General features: G+C 50.9%; 1 protein-coding gene across 2 annotated transcripts in view; it reads left to right on the plus strand.

Annotated features, from left to right (window-relative positions):
- Window positions 1-22,064, plus strand: part of RFX2 (regulatory factor X2) — an 89,739-nt gene that overhangs the window by 54,110 nt on the left and 13,565 nt on the right. For both annotated transcript variants that reach the window (XM_021705569.2, XM_021705570.1), the window contains exons 5-8: window positions 110-371; window positions 12,554-12,628; window positions 19,561-19,742; window positions 21,520-21,639. In XM_021705569.2, coding sequence (XP_021561244.1) covers window positions 110-371; window positions 12,554-12,628; window positions 19,561-19,742; window positions 21,520-21,639 — 639 coding nt within the window. The remainder of the gene's footprint in view (window positions 1-109; window positions 372-12,553; window positions 12,629-19,560; window positions 19,743-21,519; window positions 21,640-22,064) is intronic.

Consider the following 22,064-nt stretch of genomic DNA (forward strand, 5'->3'; position numbering starts at 1 on the left):
CATGTCTGAATGACCCCGTGTGCTTGGTGTCGAGGGGCTCCAGCTTTAACGTGAAGTCTTGCTGGATTCCCGTGGAGACTCAGACGAGGCCCTTCTCTCTTCCTGACAGACGGACTGCCTATGCCTACAACCCCGAGCCTCAGATGTATGCCCCCAGCAGCGCAGCTTCTTACTTCGAGGCCCCGGGCGGCGCCCAGGTGACCGTGGCAGGCTCCTCCCCGCCAACGGTCCCCTCGCACAGCATGGTGGGCATCACCATGGATGTCGGGGGGAGCCCTATTGTCTCCAGCGCAGGAGCCTATCTCATCCACGGGGGGATGGACAGCACCAGACACTCCCTGGCCCACACCTCCCGCTCATCGCCAGCTACGGTATGTACGAGGCTCTCGGGGGCAGCAGGGTAGACCCTGAATAGACCCAACTCAGCAGCAGGGATGCTGAGTGGAAGGCAGCCTGGGGTGCTGGAGCCGGAGCCCTGCCACCTGGAAGGGCGTGTGATCCGAGGCAAGTGTCCACCCCTGGGAACCAGATACTCTGTGGTAGACAGAGAGGGCAGAAGGCCCCTCCTGGGCTGCTGTGGAAATGGCGTCTGAGCCCAGCATCACCGTGCTGGGGGGTACCCCCACCGTTGGCGTCGCTCTCCCGGAGGCCCCGGGCCCATCCATCCGTGTGACCGCTGGAGCGAACTAGGCACGGGGCAGTCCCGCTTGGGAACTGCACCCACTCGTTGCCGCCATGCCCCTGCCCCAGACAATTCCCGACCTGCTTTAAAACTGTGTCTGCTCTGAAAGTCTATTTTCCATGCTTACTTTTATTTCATTTGGAAAATTAACACAGAGTAAAACTGACCCATTTTGGCATGCAGCCCTGAGGTTTGACGCAACGACCTCATGTCACTGCAGCCACGGTGAGGGTGCAGAGCAGCTCCTCACCCTAAAATCTCCGTTCTCCCGTGACCCACAGCCCCTGGCAATGCTGATCGGTTGTCTGTCACTCTAGTTTTGTCTTTTCGGGAGTGTCGTATACACAGAACATACAGTCGGTGACCGTCTGAGGCCACCTCTTTCACTCGCGGTGGTGCCTTTGAGACCCATTAACGTTGTCACGTGAATCAGTGCTTGCTTCTTCTTTGCTCCTGGGTAGGGTTCCGCCATACCACAGCTCCTCCATCCAGTCACCATTTGAGGGCCATTCGGGCAGCTTCCAGTTTTTGGTGATTATGAATAAAGTCTCTATAAGTACTCATGTACAGGTTTTTGTATGGACATATGTTTTCCTTTCTTTTGGATCAATACGTACAAGCAGGATTGTTGGTTCACACGGTAAGTGTATGTTTAACGTTATGGAACACCACCAACAGTTTTCCCAAGTGGTTGTATGGTTTTGCGTCTCCCCCCGCCCCCCAGTGATGTATGAGTCCCTGTGTCCCACCTCGTCACCAGCACTTGGTGTTGTCAACCATTCTTCATTTTCGACATTCTGATGGGCGTGTAGTGGTATCTCGCTGTGGTTGTGATTGGTGTTTTCTTGATTGCTAATGATGTGCTTGTTTGCCTTTCATTATATGCTCTTTGGTGACCTCTTGGTTCAAGTAATTTGCCTAATTTTTTAACTGGATTGTTTGTTTGCTTACTGTTGAGTTTTGAGAGTTCTTTATATATCCTGGATACAAGTCCCCTGTCAGATATGTGACTTGCAAATATGTTCACCCAGTCTTTAGAGTGTCTTTCCATCCAAAATTGTGTAGAGTGTTTCCTCTCACTTCACCATTGTGTTGGCGATTTATATAATTTTAGAATTTTCTATATAAATTTTAGTTCGTTCTATCTATGTCTACAAAAAATTCATAGTAAGATTTACATAATTTTAGAATTTTCTATATAAATTTTAGGTCGTTCTATCTATGTCTACAAAAAATTCATAGTAAGATTTTGATTAAGCAGCCTTAGACCTATAGATCAATTTGGGGAGAACTGACGTCTTTCCTATGTCGGGTCTTCCCATCCATGAACATAGTATTTTTTTTCCCATTTATTTAGATCTTTGATTTCTATCATCAGCATTTTGTAATTTTTAGCATGCAAATTCTGTATGTATTTTGTTAGATTTATGCCTTAATATTTTATGTTTCTGGAGCTATTATAAGTGGTATTGATTTTTAACTTCAGTTTCCAGCTGTTGATTTTTGGCTGTCGGCCTTGCATCCTGTAGCCTTGCTGAACTCACTTGTAAGAGCTGCAAGAGTTTTTTGCTCTCTGCAAATAGGAACAATTTTATTTTTCCCTTTCCAATCTGGATGACTTTCATTCATTTTTCTTGTCTTTTTGCACTATCTAGGACTTGTAGTACAGTGTTGAACAGGAGTGGCAAGAGTGGACATCTGTGCTTTGTTCCCAATCTTAAGGGAAAATCTTCAGTCTTTCACTGCTAAGTGTGATGTTGACTGTAGGTTTTCTTAGATGCCCTTTTTCAGGTTGAGGAAATTCCCCTCTATCCCTCGTTTTCTTCAAGTCTTTATCATAAATGAATATTAATTTTTATCAAATGCTTTTTCTTCATTGATATGATCATGAGATTTTTTTCTTTTGTAGACTGTTACTGTGATGGATTACATTGGTTGATTGTCAGTTAGAAAATAATTTTGTCTTTTGGTGTGGGGCTAATAATCTCCTGAAATAGAAGATGATGATCTTGCCTTATCCCTGTCCTTTTGGTCCTGATGTGCTTTGGGGTCACCTGACATCGGAGAGCTTCCCGTCCCCCACCGGGTCTTGCTGTCCTCTATGTCCAGAGTGCTCCGCAGGACCCAGTTCTGTGGGCAGGATGGGGAGAAGTCACTTGCTCTCCAGAGGCCGTAACGCATGGGGCAGTGCCTGGTGTACCAGCCTGCACCTCACCTCACTCAGTCCCTGCAACCCACCAGGGCCTGGGCACCCACAGGCAACCACACATGTCCTTCCTTGGACGACTGGCCGAATGGACATGAGTTTCAAGCTGGTATCGATGAGAAAGCATTCCTCATAGACTACATTAACTGTCACAAACACGACAGGTTCAATGTTAGCAAATTGCATCAGTGCATAATAACAGCATGTACTAGGATCACAGGTCACAGACCTCCTGAGAAACTACAGCGTTCTCTATGGTCCACACTATCCTGTTGCAAAGAAAGGTGCAGCCCAGACCCCGGGCAACCCGGCTACTGTGGTTTGTCATCTGAGTTGCTTCAGAAGAATCGTATTTTCAGATCCATTGGGAATCCATGAATGGGCTGTGTTTACAGCCCTCTCTGTGCAAGCCCGGGAGTGATCATCTCAGAAGGCGGTCTGATTCCCGACCCTGCCCGCGCTGTGGTCTATCGACTTGCTTTGGCATGAGAACATCTCCACACATGCAGCAGAGATCTGTGGGGTTTTCCAGGAGCCGAGAACAAGAACAGCCTTGAGACTGCCCCAGAACTAAAACAGGGCTCCAGCATCCAACACTTGAGGCCTCCAGCTTTTCCTATCAAGAGTTTTGGGACTTTAAGTCGGTTCTGAAAGCAGAGCGTGAAGACCAGAGGGAATCACCCGTACAGCCTCAGTAAGAGGTTTCAGACTTCTGGGGGCAGATTTTCTTGAGTCTTTATTTCATCAGTATTACATAAATCTTAAAGCTGAATGGCCCACATGAGGAGTTTTGGATAAAACCTTTTGCTGTGGTGCTTTTATTAACCACACAGAGCACAGGCTCTAAACCCAGAGGCTTGCTCTTGCGGTTTGGGTCGTGTCGAGGGGAGGCTGGGGGCTCTCAGGCTGCACCAGGTAGAGATCCTGCCACCCCGGGCTGCAGGAGGCCATGCTGTGCAGACAGGGGGCCCCCACGGGCCACACAGCGGGGACTGAGGAAGACAAATGTTCTAACCAGTTCTTACAATAATAAAAATACAGCATTCCTGCCCATGGGGAGACATGCCATTGCAGTGGTTCATCAGGGCCTCAGGGTCTAGCCCAAGTGAAGGATAAGCTGACCCAGGGGTCAAGTCCCCCCTCTGAGTGGCGTCTTTGTGAACTCTTTGTTTCCAGGAAATCGGAGTCCTAGCTCATCGGTAGTGGTGGCCCTGGCTACGCAGATCATGAGATCGGGACGGTGTCTGCCCTGGCGACTCCACTTGGGATCGCCACGCACCATCAGCACATGCTGCGCTGAAGCCAGAGGGGTGAGGAGTGAAGTCACCTCGGAGAACAGCGGCGAGGGGGTTCTGAGCTTTCTCGGGCTGCATTCCGCTACCTAAAGAGCTTGCATCAGCTTCGTGGCACCTGATGTGACTTTCAAATATGCCTAGGACTGCACCATCGATTTCTTCCTCCGCCAAATAAAGAAAAACCCTCATGTGTTGGGTTTGAGAAGCCAGAGTGTCAGCAGCCCAGCCCCTTGGGACACTGAGTCTTCTTCGAAAATCCCGAGATCTGGTTCCCAATATTAAAAGTCATAATATAGGGCTCTGGACTGATGGATTCAAGTTCTACAACATATAACCCGGAAATATGTGACTTGAAATCACAGGAATTTCTTTACCGGTGTCATCAGAAACTCAGCTCCTGCTTTCAACACGTAAGGAGCATCTTGCCCCTGACCACCAGCACACGTGGGTTCAGAAAAGCCAAATCTTGTATTCACTATCCAGCTCATCAGCACCGAGTCAAGCCGGGGAGACTGTGAATGGACCGTCTGTGGCTCCCTGTGTGTGGCCTGGCTTCCCACACGTGCCCTTCCAATCTCACGGCCACCCTTCCAGGTGGCCCAGGGCGGCGTGCCACCCACACAGGTCAGAGTTCACGATGGATCATTAACCGCAAAACATGTCTTCTCTGTAGCCTGTATTTCCAGCGAAGATGCAGAATATCTCGACTGTACTGTGACCTCATGCATGTGCCAAGCATTTGCTAGAAGCTTCCTCATCCTCTGCACATCAGAGCTTTTGTCCAACTGTCAGAGCAAAAACTTTGCAAGCATATGCACATTGTTTGAGAAAGGAATTTTGCCAATAGCGCATCTGCTTTTTTCTCTGACTCAAGTATTATCACTTTTTTCTTTAACTGAATAGACCCCCCCCTTTTTTTTAAGCGCCACTTTAGGTTCACAGGAAAATCGAGCGGGAAGTCAGAGAATCCCCGTAGCCCCCCAACACCCCCACACTCACACGCTTCCCCTCATTAGCCTTTCACAGAAGTTTGGTATGTTTGTCACCGTCAATGAGCCAATCTGGACACACGGTTACTATTAACTAAAGCTCCTGGTCAACATTAGGGTTCGCGCTTGGTGCTATGCGTTCTCTGGGTTTTGACAGACATTCAGTGATATCATCACTTCTGAAGCTGGTTTTGCACGTTTCTTTGTGAAGGTGGGAGCAGCACCTGGGTTTACTCGGGAGCACTGCTCTGAAAGAGAGATCTGAGGTTTTCATCTCTCTTCCGCCTCCAGTGACAAAGCTAAAGAAGGAGAATGTCATCCTGGAAAGAAAGCACTCTTTGGCGCTTATTCGGAGAAGTCGCAAATAATTTACCAGGGAAGTCGTTCCTGTGCGGGGTAATACAGACCCGCTTAGAATGTCAAGGGCGACTGTGGACAAATGGGCCGTTCATTGATCTGATAAAATCCTCTTCCACTCTTCACCCATTTCTCATTTTCTGGTATTTTCTCTCATTGCTGTGTATGCAAAATGACCACAGTGTCTGTCTCTGGACTGGATCCCGGTCCTGAAAAAGGACACCAGTGCAGTGGTCATCACATTCAAATGAGATCTTTCATTGACTCATCGTGGTGAATGGGGGTTGGTTTCTGGGTCTTGATCCTTGTGCTGAGATCATGCGAGATGCTAACATCTGGGAGGGCTGGCTTAGGGTATACAGTATACAGTGCTATTTTTGCAATGTTTTTGTAAGTCTGGAATTATTCCAAATGAAAAGTTTACATTTTTTTTAATTGAGTAGACCTCTATTGTTTAAAGCTCTAGGAATTACGAGAACTGAGCACGTCAGCTGCTAAAAATGATTACCAGTAGCCCTTAGGACACTCACAATATCGTGCAGCCAGCCCATCTATACCCATGTCATTTTTAAAAATCGGTTTAACAACAAGGTCTAATACATCCGTAATGTGTAATTCTTGGTAGAATTATGGGGCAGTGGGGAGCAGCAAACTACAGCCCTGCAGCCAAATCCAGCCAGCTGCCTGGCTTTGTAAATAAAGTTTTATTGGCACACGGCCACACCCATTCCTTCACTTGTCTGTGGCTGCTTTCCAACTACAAGGACAGAGTTGAGTAGTCGTGGACAGAGACTGGCCCACAGAGCCCAGAATATTTACTATCTGGCCCTTTACAAAAAAAGTTTGCCAATCCTTGAGCTATAAGAACGGGCTCAGAAAGATAATCACAGAAGATTAAGTGATAAACACAAGTATCAGAACTGAATACGTAGCACAACCCCAACTGCAGAGAAAATCATGAAAGCCAATGTAAATCTGATAAAATGCACCTGAGAGGACCCACACCAGGCTACTGGTAAAGGCTTCTCCTCCTATGTGGGAGTTGGGTGGGGCTGGGGAGAAGTTGAGGCAGGGCTTGAATGGGGTGTGCCGGTCCAGGTGCCCAGGGCACCAAATTTAAGGAGGTATTCACCTCCACCTGCCAAGCTTGCCCTGACACGATCTTGAGGATGAGCACCTCCTTAAGTCTGGAGCCCTGGGTGCCTCGTTGGCCCCACCGCAGTCCTGGCCCTCAGTGGAGACTGTTCTCTGTTGTAATCAGATTTTCCTACAGCAAGCATGTAAAATATTACTTACATATTCTTAAAATGTTTAATTAGCAAAAGAAAAGTGGGCAAACAGATTTACAATGCCCTGTTTTCTCAAGCCAGCCTCCCCCTGTCCCCAGGGGTGAGCCCCAAGATTCTCTCCATCTTCCCATCTGGCCCTTCACTGCAGGCCGTTTCCTTTCTGCATGCAGAATTCTGTGATTTATATCCCTGCCCTCAAAGTTCCAGCAGTGTCTCTTTCTTTCTTTTTAAACTACTCTCCATGTTCGGGCGCCTGGGTGGCTCAGTCGTTAAGCGTCTGCCTTCGGCTCAGGTCATGATCCCAGGGTCCTGGGATCGAGTCCCATATCGGGCTCCCTGCTCGGCAGGAAGCCTGCCTCTCCCTCTCCCACTCCCCCTGCTTGTGTTCCTGCTCTAGCTATCTCTCTCTCTGTCAAATAAATAAATAAAATCTTTTAAAAAAAATAAAAAAAAAAAAATAAACTACTCTCCATGTTCTTTAAAGATCCAAAAGGGTTGCTCATAAAGCATTTATACTTGTATTTTCTCTATGGTCACATAACTAAGCTAGATCTGAGGATGCAGGGTTAACCCTAGCATCTTTCTGTCCTTGTTCCCACTCCTCCCTGGCCTTTCCAGAGACATCCCTTCCTTTCCCACTGCTAGCTCCTGGAGGCATGGTCCCGATGTCAGATTGCGGCAGACCCAGTCTGGAGATGCCGCCGTTGCTTCAACAGTGGTCATTGCTGGCCCTTGGCAGGGGCGACCCCTATCTGGTGGGCCCTTTTAATGAGATTATTATGTTATAAATGGAATGGCCACTTGGGCATACACTCGTGAACTCAGAGAACTAACCTCCACCCTCCATTAGGAGGCCCCAGTACAGTCCTTACATCTTGGTGGATCTTGCTAGATTATACATGAAAGGAGAGGAACTTTCTAAATAGTTGGCTTATTTTAATATACTTGGGAGCTACTAAAACTTGTCTGCTATCTGCTATTACATTAGGTTCTTGAGACACTATATCTTTGATCACGAGTCCTTACATATTTTCTGCCCTCCTTCTGAACAAGCCCTTAAAGCACGATATGTGTCCGTTCCCCCCCATATTCTGTTAATAATTCATGTAGCAGAAACAGATGATATTAAATGACAAGGAATACTGCTGCAGGGCATCGAATCAAAAATAAAAATTAAGCTCTTGATAAGTCAAGAAACGGATGCATAAGCATATGCACAATACCAAGATGGAAGGAAACTGCGGAAGTTCAGAAACCGGAAATGATTTTCGCGAAAGCTGCCTGGGCCTGGGGTGGGGTGGGGCACCACTACGTCCATCCTTGGCTCCTCCTTATTGTTTGATATGTGGGCCTGTGGAGATAGCACCCTGATAAGTATCTTTAAATAGCAAAAAGTTAAACTCCGGTCAAGTATAAAATCAGTTTTTATTTTAAACATATTTAAACACTAACTTCTCCAGCCACTGAGGGGACTGAACAAAGCGTTTGTACTTGTGCAGTGAGAATCGCTCTGGCAAGTGTGTAAGGAAGACTAGGACTTGAAGTCAAGTGCAAGATGCTCCTTGTCCACGGATGCAGGGCTGGGAGGTGGCGCCATGGCGCCCTCTGCTGGACAGACGTGCGCACTGCGCCGTCAGTGCTGACTCCGGGGCGGTAACATCCCCATTTGGCCTTGGGCGACGTGGGGGGATGGTTTCCTGACCTTCACCGCCTACTGATGTTTACGCGAAGATTTAATTTTAAAACAGTGAACAACTTGGGAGGTTCCACTGTGCATTAAATTAATTTTCTGCATCCATGGGCTTGATCGGACCCTATTTAATAGCTATGGGTTCTTCAGGATGATCTTATGCAGCAAGCCTTAATTTGTGTTCTTTTCCACAATACTCTACAGTAGTTTTTAGCAGGCAGTCCTAAATATGTCTGGCCCTCCTCTGGGTGTCCCCAAGACCCTCCCAGGGGCCCCACAGGGTCAAAACTGTTTTCATAATAATACCAAGCCATCAGCCGCCACTTTCCCTGTGCTGACATTTGCACTGACTGCAAAATCAACATCGATGAGCCCCCAGGGCACAAATGCAGGTGCAGAGGGAGGCAGAGGCGTCAGACTCTCCCAGACGTCGCCGTGGTCTTCCCCACCCTGCGCTCACAGTGAAAAAGAAAAGAGAAGCTGAGGATGGGGTACTGCAATTTCCAGTTAAGGTTAACCTATGGTCCTTGGTGGAGCTGTTAATTGCTATTAATTGTATTAAATCTCAGTCCTGGAATTCACATCTTTCCAATATTCTGTGTGAGAAAAGGCACTTCTCCTGCCAACGTATGATGACTGTCCTAAGGAAAAGCCGCCGGCAAATGACTGTGAGCTGAACCAGCCATTTTTGTCACGAAACGCTGTTTGCTTGAAGGAGTAACAGACAAATGATGATTATTCAGACTTGGGGAATTGGCAGGCATTTTCTCAAAAATGAATGGTGCGAGGTGGATGTATCCAGGAAAACAGCCAACTAATTTGGTTGCCAATACATTTTCAACCAAAAAAGAATTAGAATTTTGAGCTTGGTAGTGATACTAACAAATGTGATTTTTCAGTACTGTATAATGAAAGCATGTCAACATTTGGAACATCTGCAAAATCAGTGAACCAATATTTTCCAAGTGACTGGTGCAGGAGGTTACAAAACCACGCATGTGGGGAGAAGATCCATTCAAATCGCAAGGGAGAATAATGGGTTTTTTAATTAGTTGTATATTTTTTATCAAGGTCAAATTCACATAACATAAAATGCATCATTTTAACGACTTAAAAGTATATGATTCAGCGGCATTCGGTACATTCTCAGTGTTGTACAACCATTACCTTCTTTAGTTCCAGAACATTCTCATCACCCTGTAAACTGGTAACCCTGACCAGTTAGCAGTCACCCCTCCCGCCAGTCCCTCCTCCTTCAGCCTCTGGTAACTACTCTGCTTCCTGTCTCCACGGATTTTCCTGTCCTGGACATTTCATATAAATGGCACCATACACCCTGTGGTCTTTTGTGCTTGCCTTCTGTCACTGAGCATCATGCTCTTGAGGCTCATCCACATTGTAACATGTATCACTACTTCCTTCCTTTTGGTGGATGAATAATATTCCATTGTGTAGATACACCGCATTGTGTTCATCCAGTCATCCGTGACTGACACTTGGATTTTTCCGCGTTTGGCCACGGTGAATCACGCTGCTATGAACATTCACGTACACGTTTTTCTGAATACACCCAGGAGCGGAATTGCTCGGACGTAACAGTTTAACTGAGTTTATGTGTAACTTTTGGAGGAACTGCCGGCCTGTTTTCCACAGCAGCTGCACCATTTTATATCCCGCCAGCTGTGTGTGAGGGTTCAAGTGTCTCCGCATCCTTGCCTACACTGGTGGGTTTTTTTTTTTTTTCTTTCCTTTATTTTTGAATAGCCGTACTAGTGTGTGTGAAGCGGTAGCTCCCTGTGCTTTTCGTTTGTATTTCCCTAATGACTAATGATGCCAAGCATCTTATCATGTGCTTCTTGCAGACACGTCTGTTCAAGTCCTTTGCCCATTTTTCAATTGGGTCGTTGGTCATTTGGCTGTTGAGTTGTGACAGGTCTTTATATATTCTGGATACAAGACCCTTATCAGATACACAGTTTGCAAATATGTTCTCCCATTCTGTGGCTTGTCTTTTCACTCTCCTGATAGTGTCCTTTGCCGTACAAAAGTTTTTAGTTCAGGTGAAGTCCGATGTATCTTTGTAAAGATTTCTTTTATCTTTTATTTGTGCTTTTGGTGTCATATCTAAAAATCCATTGCCAAATCCAAGGTCATGAAGATAACCTTATTGTACATGACTACCTTATGTTTTCTTCCAATCATTTTATAGTTGTAGCTCTTACATTTAGTTCTTTGATTCATTTTGAGTTGATTTTTGTATATATTGTGAGGTAGGGGTCCAACTCCGTTCGTTTGCATGTGGAAACCCATTTATCCCAGCACCATTTGGTGGAAAGTTTACTCTTTCTCCATTCAGTGGTCTTGACACCCCTGTCAAAAATCAGTTGACCACAGACATACGGGATTATTCCTGGATGTTTAATTCCATTCCATTGACCTGTGTACATCTATGTCTATCCTTATCCCAGTACTGCACTGTTTTGGTTACTGTAACTTTGTAGTAAGTTTTGAAATCGGGAAATGTGAGCCTTCCAGATTTGTTCTTTTTCAAGGTTGTTTTGGCCTAATACCATATGAATTTTAAGATCAACTTGTCCGTTTCTGAAAAAGCAGTTGGAAGTTTAATAGAGAATTTGGCTAAGGATTGCACTGATCAACTTGGAGAGTATTGCCATCTAAATATTAAGTCTTCTGATCCATGAACATAGAATATCTTCTGTTTATGTAGGTCTTCTTTAATTTCAGTCAGCAACGTTATAGTTTTTAATGTAAGTATTTTACCTCGTTGGCTAAATTTATTCCTAGGTATTTTATTTTCTTTGATGCTGTCGTAAATGGGATTGTTTTCTTTATTTCATTTTCCTATTGTTCATTGCTGAGAAATATAACTGATTTCTGTATGTTCATCTTGTATCCTACAACTCTGCCGGGTTTGTTTATGAGCATTCATTATTTTTTTGTGGCTCCTTCAGGATTTTCTATGTCTAAGATCATGTTATCTACAAATATAGTTTTACTTCTTCTTTTCCAATATGGATGTCTTCTATTTCTCACTCTTGCCTGACTGCCCTGGCTAGAACTTCCAGCACAGTGTTGAGTAAAAGTGGTGACAGTGGACACCCACAGAGCAGTCGGAAGAGGTGATGGGCAAAGCAGAACCCTCTCATTCCTGCACTCGGGCCCAGGAGCCCCGTCCAGCCGTTCTTTCCAAAATCCGTGTTCCACCTGCTTTTTGCACACACATTGCTGAAGTCTGCCTTCCCTGCGTGTTTGAGGAAGGTCAGGGTGTGCATTGGGTTATTTCCTTCCATTGCTGTTCTCTGCCTGTCGTGGTGGGCTCCAGCAGATTTCCCATTTCCGTTTAATATGCACAAGTGGGCGTCAAATGCGGCACGTACGAATGTGGCAGGAGCCGCACACAGCCGGGTGTTTGCTCCAGTGCGTCGGCCTGCTGGACCACCTTAGCTCCCTCCCTCCATGAGGTCCTCGGAACCCAGTTCAGAAGCCCCTTCCCCCAGGAAGGCGTCCCTCTTAGCTCCCTGTGACTTTGCCCAGCTCACGCTTCATAAACACTCAGGAGTGTATCTCTTTGACATGTCCAGTGGCCCCAGGGTTTGACGCCGCCCTATGGCAGGGCCAGGGTATTGGCCTGGTTCTCCCTAGCAACTGATAACGGGTCCAGGGGAGCAGCGGGGTGATTATTCTGCTGGCTTTGCTTCTACCTGAACTTGCGCCTCGGCTCAGTAGTCATGCTATGCAGACGTGAAATGCCACAGCGGGTGTTTGCAGATGCTCCTTTGTGCTGTTGGCGCTCCCGTGCTCACCCGCATGTCAGGAGTCATGCTCCCCTCCCAAGCCACAGCTTTTACTCGCCGCCTAACCGCGCCACCCGCCCCCCCAACCTGCGTCAAGCCTTGTTTTTATTTTGTAGGCGCTTGAATCATTATTTGGATATTAATAAAAACAAATCTTGGCTGATGCTAACCATCTGATTTCCTTTTTTTTTTTTTCCGTTTTGTTTTGTTTCTGCACACATTTTCTTTAGCTTGAAATGGCGATTGAAAACCTCCAAAAAAGCGAAGGGATCACTTCACACAAAAGCGGTTTACTCAACAGCCATGTAAGTGTGTGTCGACCCGGCGGCCTGCCCTGCCGCACTCGTAACCTTCGTAGGCATCTTAAAAACAAGCAAAGACCATGAAATGACGCCTCTCGGGTGCTGAAAGGTGGCGGGGGGCGGGGGGAGCCAACCTAGGATGCTACATCCAGCAAAAAAAAGAACAACCTTTCAGCAGCGTGAGGGAAAGGGTCCTGCATCCGTGCAGGTGGCTGGTAACAGCATGTACCCTCCCGGTGCTCGCGGAGGGAAGAGCGAGACGCGTGCTCCCTGCAGGGCCCGGGAAGGCAACGGGCATCACAGATAAAGTGATACTGAGATAGGCAGCAACCACAACAGAAAAGGCAGGACTGGGGGCACCTTAATGACTCTCAGCTGCCTTTCCTGTCTGTGGTCAGCTCTTTGGGGGAAAAAAAATAATAATAATAGGAGAAAAGTGCAAAGCAACATATTTCTACTGATTTTAACTGTATAGGATCTTTCTCCTTCGCTCTCCTCCTGGGGAGACCTTGATGGTAGCTTCCGTGCCAGGAGGCAGCAAACGTCCCTGTCTCTGGGCAGCTTCGTGGGGCAGGATGGGACTGGAGGAGGTGACCAGCTAAGAGTCTTTATTTCCTAACTAGGGCCCTGTCAAGACTTTGGTACTGGCCGACGTGCCAAGTGAGGTGTTGGCTCAAAGGGCAGTGATGTTGGGGCAGAAACCCAGCTAGGGAAGGTCCAGAAACTTCTAGGTTTCTGGATTGGCACAGGTGTCCTGGGCTGCTCCAGGTACACGTAACGAGGGCCGTGCACTCCTGGGCCTCAGAGGCCCAGTCACTGGAAGGGAGAGCAGTCTCACACCCATCATCTCAAAGCAATAAATATATGAATAAATAAGAGAGCATCAGGCCCCTGCTGAGTGCCCCCCCCCCCCCGCCCCTCAGAGTAGGTGGCTCATGGCCTCCCTGTCTCCAGTTACTGCTAGACAGTGTCAGCCCCATGGCCGATCTGGGGAGGGAACAATCGGCAGTGTGTGCTTGCTCAGTCTTAAACTCAGGCCACTGTGCGGGCACGTCTGCACAGTGGCCCGCTCTGTTCAGCAGGGCCCTGAAGCAAACACGCGTGGCCTCAACACGGCCAGCAAGCCCCGGCCCCGGGTCAGCCCCGAGGAAGGCAGAGTGTGGGGCACAAACCCCAGGCAGGCAGGGCTCCGCAGGAAACTTAAAATGTCTGTGGGGAAACGCATGAGCCGCTTGTCTCTGGCTGCAGGGGTGCTTCTGGTTTCTAACATGTTTCCTTTGGAAGGAGACACCTTTGACTGCTTCCCTGCTGGTTCCGTTTGCGAGCGGGAAACACTCCCTGCGCCTGTTTCTCCCTGGCCGTGTGTCGTGTGTCGTGGAGCTGTGAGCAGCAGGGTCTGGGCTTGGTGGCTCAGAATCAGAGAAGAGAAATTATCTTTCTGAAGAGTCGACCCCACGCACAGGTGAAAGCCTCCTGGAGCTTGTCCAGCCGATGTGAGAGCCAGGAGGGGAGGGAGAGCATGGGTCCTGGCCCCTAGGTGGGGCCCTGTGTCCCTGCAGCAGCCGGCCATGCTCGCTCATGATGCTTGTCACCCTGGCCGCCCACAGCTGAGTGGGCTCCGGTGCCGAGAGACACTGGCCGAGTCCCGGCTCCTTTGCCAGCCCGGCCCTAGGGCAGACGAGCCGGACTGGGGGCTGTGCCCCACGGACCCATTTTCCTGGTGGCCTCCCAGCCGACCCTTCTCCGAGAGCCAGGGTCACGGCATCCCACCCACACCAGAGCTGTGCTGAACACAGGGGCAGAAGGAACAAGGAGAACTCCCGCCCGGGAGCTGGGAATGCGCAGGCCGTAGCCCAGCGGCTGTGAGAAGGCGCACCCAGGTCACACCGAAGTGGGCACAGAAGCCAGCCGTGCAGGTTTTCCGCTGGAGCTGGTTCTCGTGCTCTGCGGAGTTTGCTTCCCGACGACAGTGATGGCGACGGGCTACCATGGGGTGGTGTCCAGGGCTAGCGAGATGCCCTGAGCCTGGGAGGCGAGACAGTGCCTTCCAGACCCAGCCGGTGTCGGGGTCTCCGGGAATTTCCCCAGCTGCCCTCGAGGGGCTGAGTGAGACCCAGGGGGTCTGCAGGTGGAAGGAACCTTCCAGCCTGGGGCCAAAACAGGCTCAGCAGTCTCGAAGACGGGGATGGGCAGATTTGGTGGTGTGAAAACCAGGGATAGCTGCTTGCAGGGAAGGAGGCGAAGCGCTTGCCCTGGGCAGGAAAACGCCTTCCCCCACCACAGATGCAACCACCGTGGTGCCTGGTCTGGGGGTACTTCAGTCAAGGTCCCCCGCTTTGAGCAGGAGAGGGGCCTGGGCTCCTCCCAGGGCTGCCCCTCAGCCGTCCCCCAGATCCCTGCACAGAACAACACCCCCCCCATGCAGGGACCCCCCCCACCAGTGGTTCACGGTCACTGTCACATGGGGACAGCGTGGTCTATGTAATAAACAAACCCTGGGAGGAGGACCTGCTTGTAGATTAATTGTATTTAGATTCTATGACTTTTTTTTTTAATTGAGGACCACAAATTGCCAAAGATCACGTGGTCTTCAGTTGGTGGCAGACTGCAGGCCCGTGTGATGACAAAGTATGCCATGCAGACCAGCGTTGGGGCTTGGCTAGAATCGGCAGCTTCCTGGGATGGGTTCCTTGTCCAGAAGTTGCTCCAAATTATCGTGGCAAATGCCTCCAGCAGTTGTCGTGGTCAGACCCGGGCTTCTTTCCCGAAGCCTCCTCACCGCCTTGCTGACCCCACCCTGACTCCCAGTGGAAAGGCTGTTTCCCAGGCGGCCCCACCAGCTGGCCTCTCCCACCTGTTGGCTTGGAGCTGCAGCTCAACACGGCATGTCCAAAGCCGAGCCCCGACTGCCCCTCTAGCCCCTGAGCCTCCCATCCTCTGCTGCTCACCCTCGCTTCCCAGACCCCACCGCCAGATGCTCTTGACCTCATCTTCAGAACCATCCCAAAGCAGACCACTTCCCCTTCCTCCACCACCACAGCCCCCACCATCTCTCCCGTGGAGTGTCGTGGCCACCATCTAGTGAGCCCTTGGCAGCTGCCCTCCCCCAGCTTCCAGGCCCTTCTCACAGCAGCGGCCACAGTGATTCTCCTGAAACCAAAGTCAGATCATGGCACCTCTCTGTCCAGAAGCCTCCAGGTCCCCCATCACACTCCAAGTAGAAGCCAGCATCATCAAAACAGCCTCTGGGGCCCTGCCCGACTGGCCCTGTCCCCTCCTTCCCCTCCCCTTCCCCTTCTCTCTGGTCCAGCCACACAGGTCCCCCCTCACTGTTCCTCCAACACGCTAGGCCCAGTGCTACCCCAGGGCCTTTGCACGGGCTGTTCCCTCTGCCTCGAATGCTTCCCCATGGCTCCCTCCCTCAGCTCCGTCATGACTTGACTCATTGGTCACTTGAATCAGCTTCCCCTCTGTTGCAAAAGGGGGAGAAGGTGTAACTGATTGTTCTGGGGGCTGCGAGAGGTGTCAGCTGTCTCTGGAGTTACTTCTGCTTGGGAAGAACTTGTCGAGATAACCATGCATCATTGTTGTCAATGCCAACATAATTATCCAAGTAAAGAGATCCATTTTTCATTTCAACAACATGGGGCTGGGGGATGGTGGTAAGCCGAAGCGATCATTCTTCCCGAGCACTTCCTCATACATGTGAGCCGGTCCTGTCGAGGGCCCCCTCCAGCCCACCACCTATGGAACCTGACCTCACCCTTCTCGCCTGAAAGTCCGTGTTCCTCTCCTGCTCCCTGAGGATTCCCTAACAAGCGGTGCTCTGTGCTCCCGGGGCCGGGGGGCGGGGGAGAGGGCAGAGAGAGAAAATCTCCAGCTTCTGCACCCTGACCGTTGGCTTCCCGCATGCTGGGGGCCCCTCTGCATTTCAGGACCCCTTCTCTTGGTCCGTTGCACCTCCTGGGGGTGCAAATATGGGCAGATCTGGTTCCATCTCTACCTGCCTGGGGTTCTCATTCCAGTGGGGGAGACGAGCAATAAATAGATAAAATGCACCTGCTAGCTTCAAAGGAGGAAAGTTCTCTGAAGAAAACCCCGGGGCTCAAAGGACCCCCTCAAATACCAGCCCTTCCTCACCTGGATCCCAAACTGAAAATAAGAGAGGGTGGCAGCCGGGGAACCCAGTTACCCCTGCCCCCGTGCCTTGTCGCTGGGGGGGGGGGGGCAGCTTCCTGACGCCGATGGGGCTGTGCTCACCCCCTGCCCCTTCCAGATACCCCAGGCCTACCGTCCCGCAGCCTCCCCGAGCCCAAGCGGGCAGGGGTGCTCAGGGAGGGGAGGAAGGTGCACCCCGAGGGTCAGAGGGCATTGCCACGCTGCCGTCACAGCTTCCGGCAGCAAGGGGAGAGGGGTCAGGGGCCAGGGAGGACCAAGGAGGCGGCTCCTGGGCCAGAGCAAAACTCTGGAGAGAAAAAGGTGGTAGAAAAAGCACATTTAAGGAGAGTCGGAAAACTAAATATCGAGTGAGGCGACAGGAAGTTCTTTTCGCAGAGGGGCGGCTGAGGGGGGTCAGGTGTCCTTCCTGGGTGCCGTCCTGTTCCCCAGGGCCTCTGCCGGGGGCTGCGTCCACCCTCCTCCCCCATTGCTGTATGCTGTCTTAACTGCCCCTCAGTGGCCCCGCTGCTGAGGCCGGGAGGAGGCCACCTGGGGTTCTCCAACACTGGGACGCTGGGTGGGTGAGGGGCCAGCTGTCAGCCACGCAGGCCCTCAGCTTGGGGCGGGAGGGCACAGGGCCACGCAGGCCACACGGGGAGCAGGCCAGCTTCATAGTGACCATGGTGCCAGGGCCCAGGGAGAAGCAGGAGCTGCGCCCGGTCCCTCCCTGAGGAGGCTCCTGCAGCTCAGAGACTTCTCTGCAGAAGCCTGTGGGGAGGGAGCCTCTCCTGGCTCCCTGGGCGGCAGGGCAGCAAAATATACTGGGCCTGAATGCTAGGCCTTCCGGCCACTCTTCCTCCTCCTCCTCGGGCCCTACGTGAGTGAACACCCTCTCTGTGCATGCCCCCGGAGACCCCGTCCTCAGCCCTGGTGCCCCGTTAACGCGCCTGCGCCCAACCTCTGCCCTGAAGCCGGCCCAGCAGTCAGCCGACCTCTCCAAAGCAGAGCCCACGACCCCAGCCCTTCCTGACGCCCGATGTCTGTCCTTCTGTTACAGGACTCTCTGCTCTGTCAGTCCCCCACGTGTCCCTTCACTTGGACCTTTGGCCTGTGGCCCACCTTCATCCCGCACATGCAGCCGTGCCCACCTCAACCTCTGAACCTTTCCTTGCCCCCGGCCGGCCCACCACCTGCCTCCCACTTGGCCCTGCGCTAGATCAGGGAGGTCCAACAGAGGCAGGAGGCGGCAGGTGGGGCCCCGAGCTGACGACTGTAGAAGCAGGGGTCAGTTACACTGGTCTCTCTACCTCTGTGCCTGTTAGAACCTTTCCATAATAAAACTATCTTTGAAAGGGGAGACTCCAGCCGACCCCCCAGCGTGCGCGTGTGGGGCCGAGCAGGGCCACAATGGCCCGGGGCCGGCTGTGGCTGAGCTCTCCCTGGGCAGACACTCACTTCGGGTCTAGAAGGGTGCAAAGGGTGTGCGACGTGCTGGGGCCCCCACACCCAGGTCCGCGGTGGGCCGGGAGCCCCTCACCCTTCCCATGCAGGATCCTGCCTCAGGCCTGGGGCCCGGGCACGGCTCCTGCCCTTCTCCAAATCCCCAGCATGTTCAGGGCTTTAGTATTCACACATCAGACCTCCCTTGATCAGAGAACAGACGCACTCTGCTGGGCAGGCCTCCTCTGGGCCGCTGCCCGGTGTGGGGGCTTGACTGTGGGGACAGCTCCTGCCCTTCTGACCCGATGCTGAGCCCGGGGGGCGGGGGTGGGGGCTGCTGGGGGCAGCGACTTGGCTGCCCTCCGGCCTGGGCCCAGAACCTGGCGCGGAAGCCTCTTCAGTACTGTGTCCTGTTTCTGCGTACAACCTCTCTCTGAGACACGAGGAGAGGTCAGTCCGCCTCTGCCCGTCGTCCTGTTTTTTGTTTTCTTTTGTTGTTTCTGAAAGAAAAAGGAAAAGCTTTCCTGAGAGAAAATACACCACACATTCCAGAGTGTATGGTTTCCGGGCCACTCAGCCAGCCCCCCAGCTGTGAACACAGACCCCTCAGGAGGCACACACGTCCTACCTCAGGGAGGAAGCGCAGTCGCTCGCATCGGGTCTGAGAGCTAAGAAGAGGGGCAGGGGGAAGGAGTGTCTGGGAATCCCACCTTCCACTCCTCCCTTCCTTCCCAGCCTGTTCTAGTAGAATCTGGTTGCCCCAAGGTGCAGAATTCCTGGTTGGAGCCATGGATAGTAGCACAAGCAATAGGGCAAGAATTCAAGCAGGACTTTCCTCTTCAGTGACCAGCGATGAGACAGGTGGCCGAGCCCCAGCCATCTTAATCCTTAGATGAACGATTTGTCCCTCAGTCACAAGATGTCAGGAGGTGGACAAGCTCTAAAGGCCCACGTCGCCCTGTTTAATGCCGGGGGCAGTGCTGATGGGTCCGCCGAGCTTTCTTCAATCTTCCTCTTCATCTTGACATTCCTGTAAGTTTAGGAGACATGGTGTCTAAATGATTAGGAGACACCCAAGAGGTCTCAGTCACTTGCAGGCTTTTGTAAATTAAGTCAAGGAATCTGAAAACCAGGCTGAACGTTGAAGGAATAAATACAGGAGTGGAGAGAAGCTGTTAATTCATGTGCCCGGAATCTCTCAAATCCAAATCAGCGACAGTGGCTATGAACTTCCTCATCATGTTAATGGAGAGAAAGCATGTGCTTCTTGAGGCCATGTTAGCCTTTCAGCATTTTGGGGGATCCTGACGAACGTGAGTGTGTCTTTCTTCATCCAGCTCCAGTGGCTGTTGGATAACTATGAAACCGCAGAAGGCGTGAGTCTCCCCAGAAGCTCTCTCTACAACCATTACCTTCGGCACTGCCAGGAGCACAAGCTGGACCCTGTGAATGCCGCCTCCTTTGGGAAGCTGATCCGCTCCGTGTTCATGGGCCTGCGGACGCGGCGGCTGGGCACCAGGTGGGTACATGGGGGTGCCCGGTAGCCCCACGCCCACCTGTCCTCCTGCGTCCTCTATACAGATATTGAGCTTTTGGAGAATGTGGTCTTTCTCCTTCTGCCTGCATGCCTCTGGGTGAACTTGGAGTTGTTCTGAATTGGCGGCAGCACGGGCCTGACCAGCCCGAGGCGTTGGCCATGGGCCATCTCTCTCCTGATGACAAGAACAAAGGCTTTGCTTCAGCACTCAGTGCTTCTTTAAAATTTTCCATAGTAACAGGTTTTCTTAAAAAGCAGCCTCTGGATTATCAAGTAGAGTTGGATTTATGATTTCTTGGTGCTTTCTGCTCTGCCTGGACCAGTCCACCACAGCAGCTCGCCCTTGGCCTGCAGCAGCCAGGGACTGCCATATGCTGCAGACTTACCCAGGCAGGAAACGAACACTCCTCCCACTAGAAAACAGCAGCCATACTCTATTCAAAGTGGGGGGCCTAGAGCACACAGAAGGGACCAAGAGAATGTTCTCTGCCACCCTCTGATCCTTTACAGAGAACATCCTTACAGAGCATCAATGGATAGAGGAGGGAAGGACGGGGGAGAAGGAGAGGAAGCCCCTGGTCTCTGGGGACACAGCCACCACTGCCTTTGGGGCCTCTCCAGACAGCTCATGCATGGCCTCCACCGTCAGAGTGTCCTGGATGCTGGCCTCAGGATTGGGGCTTTTCTCCCCCCTGCTTTCCAACTCCTCCTGGCACCAGCCAAGCTGCTACCTCATCCAGAAAGGACCCATGCTCCGCCCACTTGTCCCTATTGCCAGACGCATGTCTATCCTTCACTGCTTCTCTCCTGAGGAGCCCTTCTGGCCTGTTTTCTTAACCAAATTGTCTAAAGCCCTCTGATCATTCATTTCTCACATAATAAGCTACGATAGTGTTTCCCAAAGCGTTACCATTTCCTAGATCATGTTGTCAGATGACTAGGGGTCGGGGGTGAGGATGGTGATGCTGATGGTGGTGATGGTGATGATGGTGAAGATGATGATGATGATGGGATAGTGATGACGGTGGTGATGATGATGGTGGTGATGGTGATGATGACAGTGATGATGGTGAAGATGATGATGGGATAGTGATGACGGTGATGGTGATGATGGTGATGCTGATGATGGTGATGATGACAGTGATGATGGTGAAGATGATGATGATGGGATAGTGATGACAGTGATGATGGTGGTGATGGTGATGATGGTGATGGTGGTGGTGATGATGCTATGGTGGTGATGATGATGGTGATGATGGTGATATTGGTAATGATGGTGATGTTGGTAAAGATGATGATGATGGTGGTGATGTTGGTGATGATGGTGATGGTGGTGGTGATGATGATGATGGTGGTGATGGTGATAATGATGGTGATGGCGGTGATGCTGGTGATGATGCTGGTGATTGTGTTGATGGTGACGATGGTATGATGATGATGATAATGACGGTGATGCTGGTGATGATGATGGTGGTGAGGCCATGCCAGGTCAAACAAAGCTGGACTGCTTTTCCCACTGCAGGACTTCTCAGAGCCTTTAGAATACTAAAATGCAAGGGGGGGAAATCTCCGAGAGGCGGATGCCCAGTCCAGAATTTCCTAAACCCCTCTCTGATCATGAAACAGCCCGTGAACATTTCCCACATGGTCCAGGGAACACTGAACCTGAGCACCCAAAATGAAGGGCCAAGATAGAGCACTTGTCTTGTCATTCAGAACATCTGCAAGGAGAACTGACCCTGAGATGCTTGGTTTCTAGGGGCAACTCCAAGTATCATTACTATGGGATCCGCCTGAAACCAGATTCACCCTTGAACCGGCTGCAGGAGGACACCCAGTATATGGCCATGCGGCAACAGCCCATGCATCAGAAGCCAAGGTGGGTGACCTGGCCCAAAGCCAGCCTGAGGACTGACTTTCCTGCCCAAGGCAAGGGTTGGGTCTGAGTTTCACTTGGGAGAACATACAGAAAAGTGTCTCTCAAACATTAAATACATAGGGAGGAGGGAACTCTCCAAACTGTGATGGAAAAAATAGATTCCTATGAACCTCTGTCTCCAACGTCCTGGGAGAGCCAAGGCACAGGAAGCTGGGGATGCAACCTCATCCAGCTAACAGAGCCTTCGGATCTTTCTCTTTTTAAAAAAAAAATAGACATTATTTTTTAGAACAGTTTTAGGTTCCCAGCAAAATTGGGTAGAAAGTGCAGTTTTCCATATGTCCCCTGTGCTCAATGCACAGCCTCCCCCCCATCAACGTGGCACCAGAGCTATGTGTTGTGCCAACTGGCAAACCTACATCGAC

This window comes from Neomonachus schauinslandi, chromosome 1 (genome assembly GCF_002201575.2).
Source record: "Neomonachus schauinslandi chromosome 1, ASM220157v2, whole genome shotgun sequence".
In the NCBI taxonomy this organism is placed as follows: domain Eukaryota; kingdom Metazoa; phylum Chordata; class Mammalia; order Carnivora; family Phocidae; genus Neomonachus; species Neomonachus schauinslandi.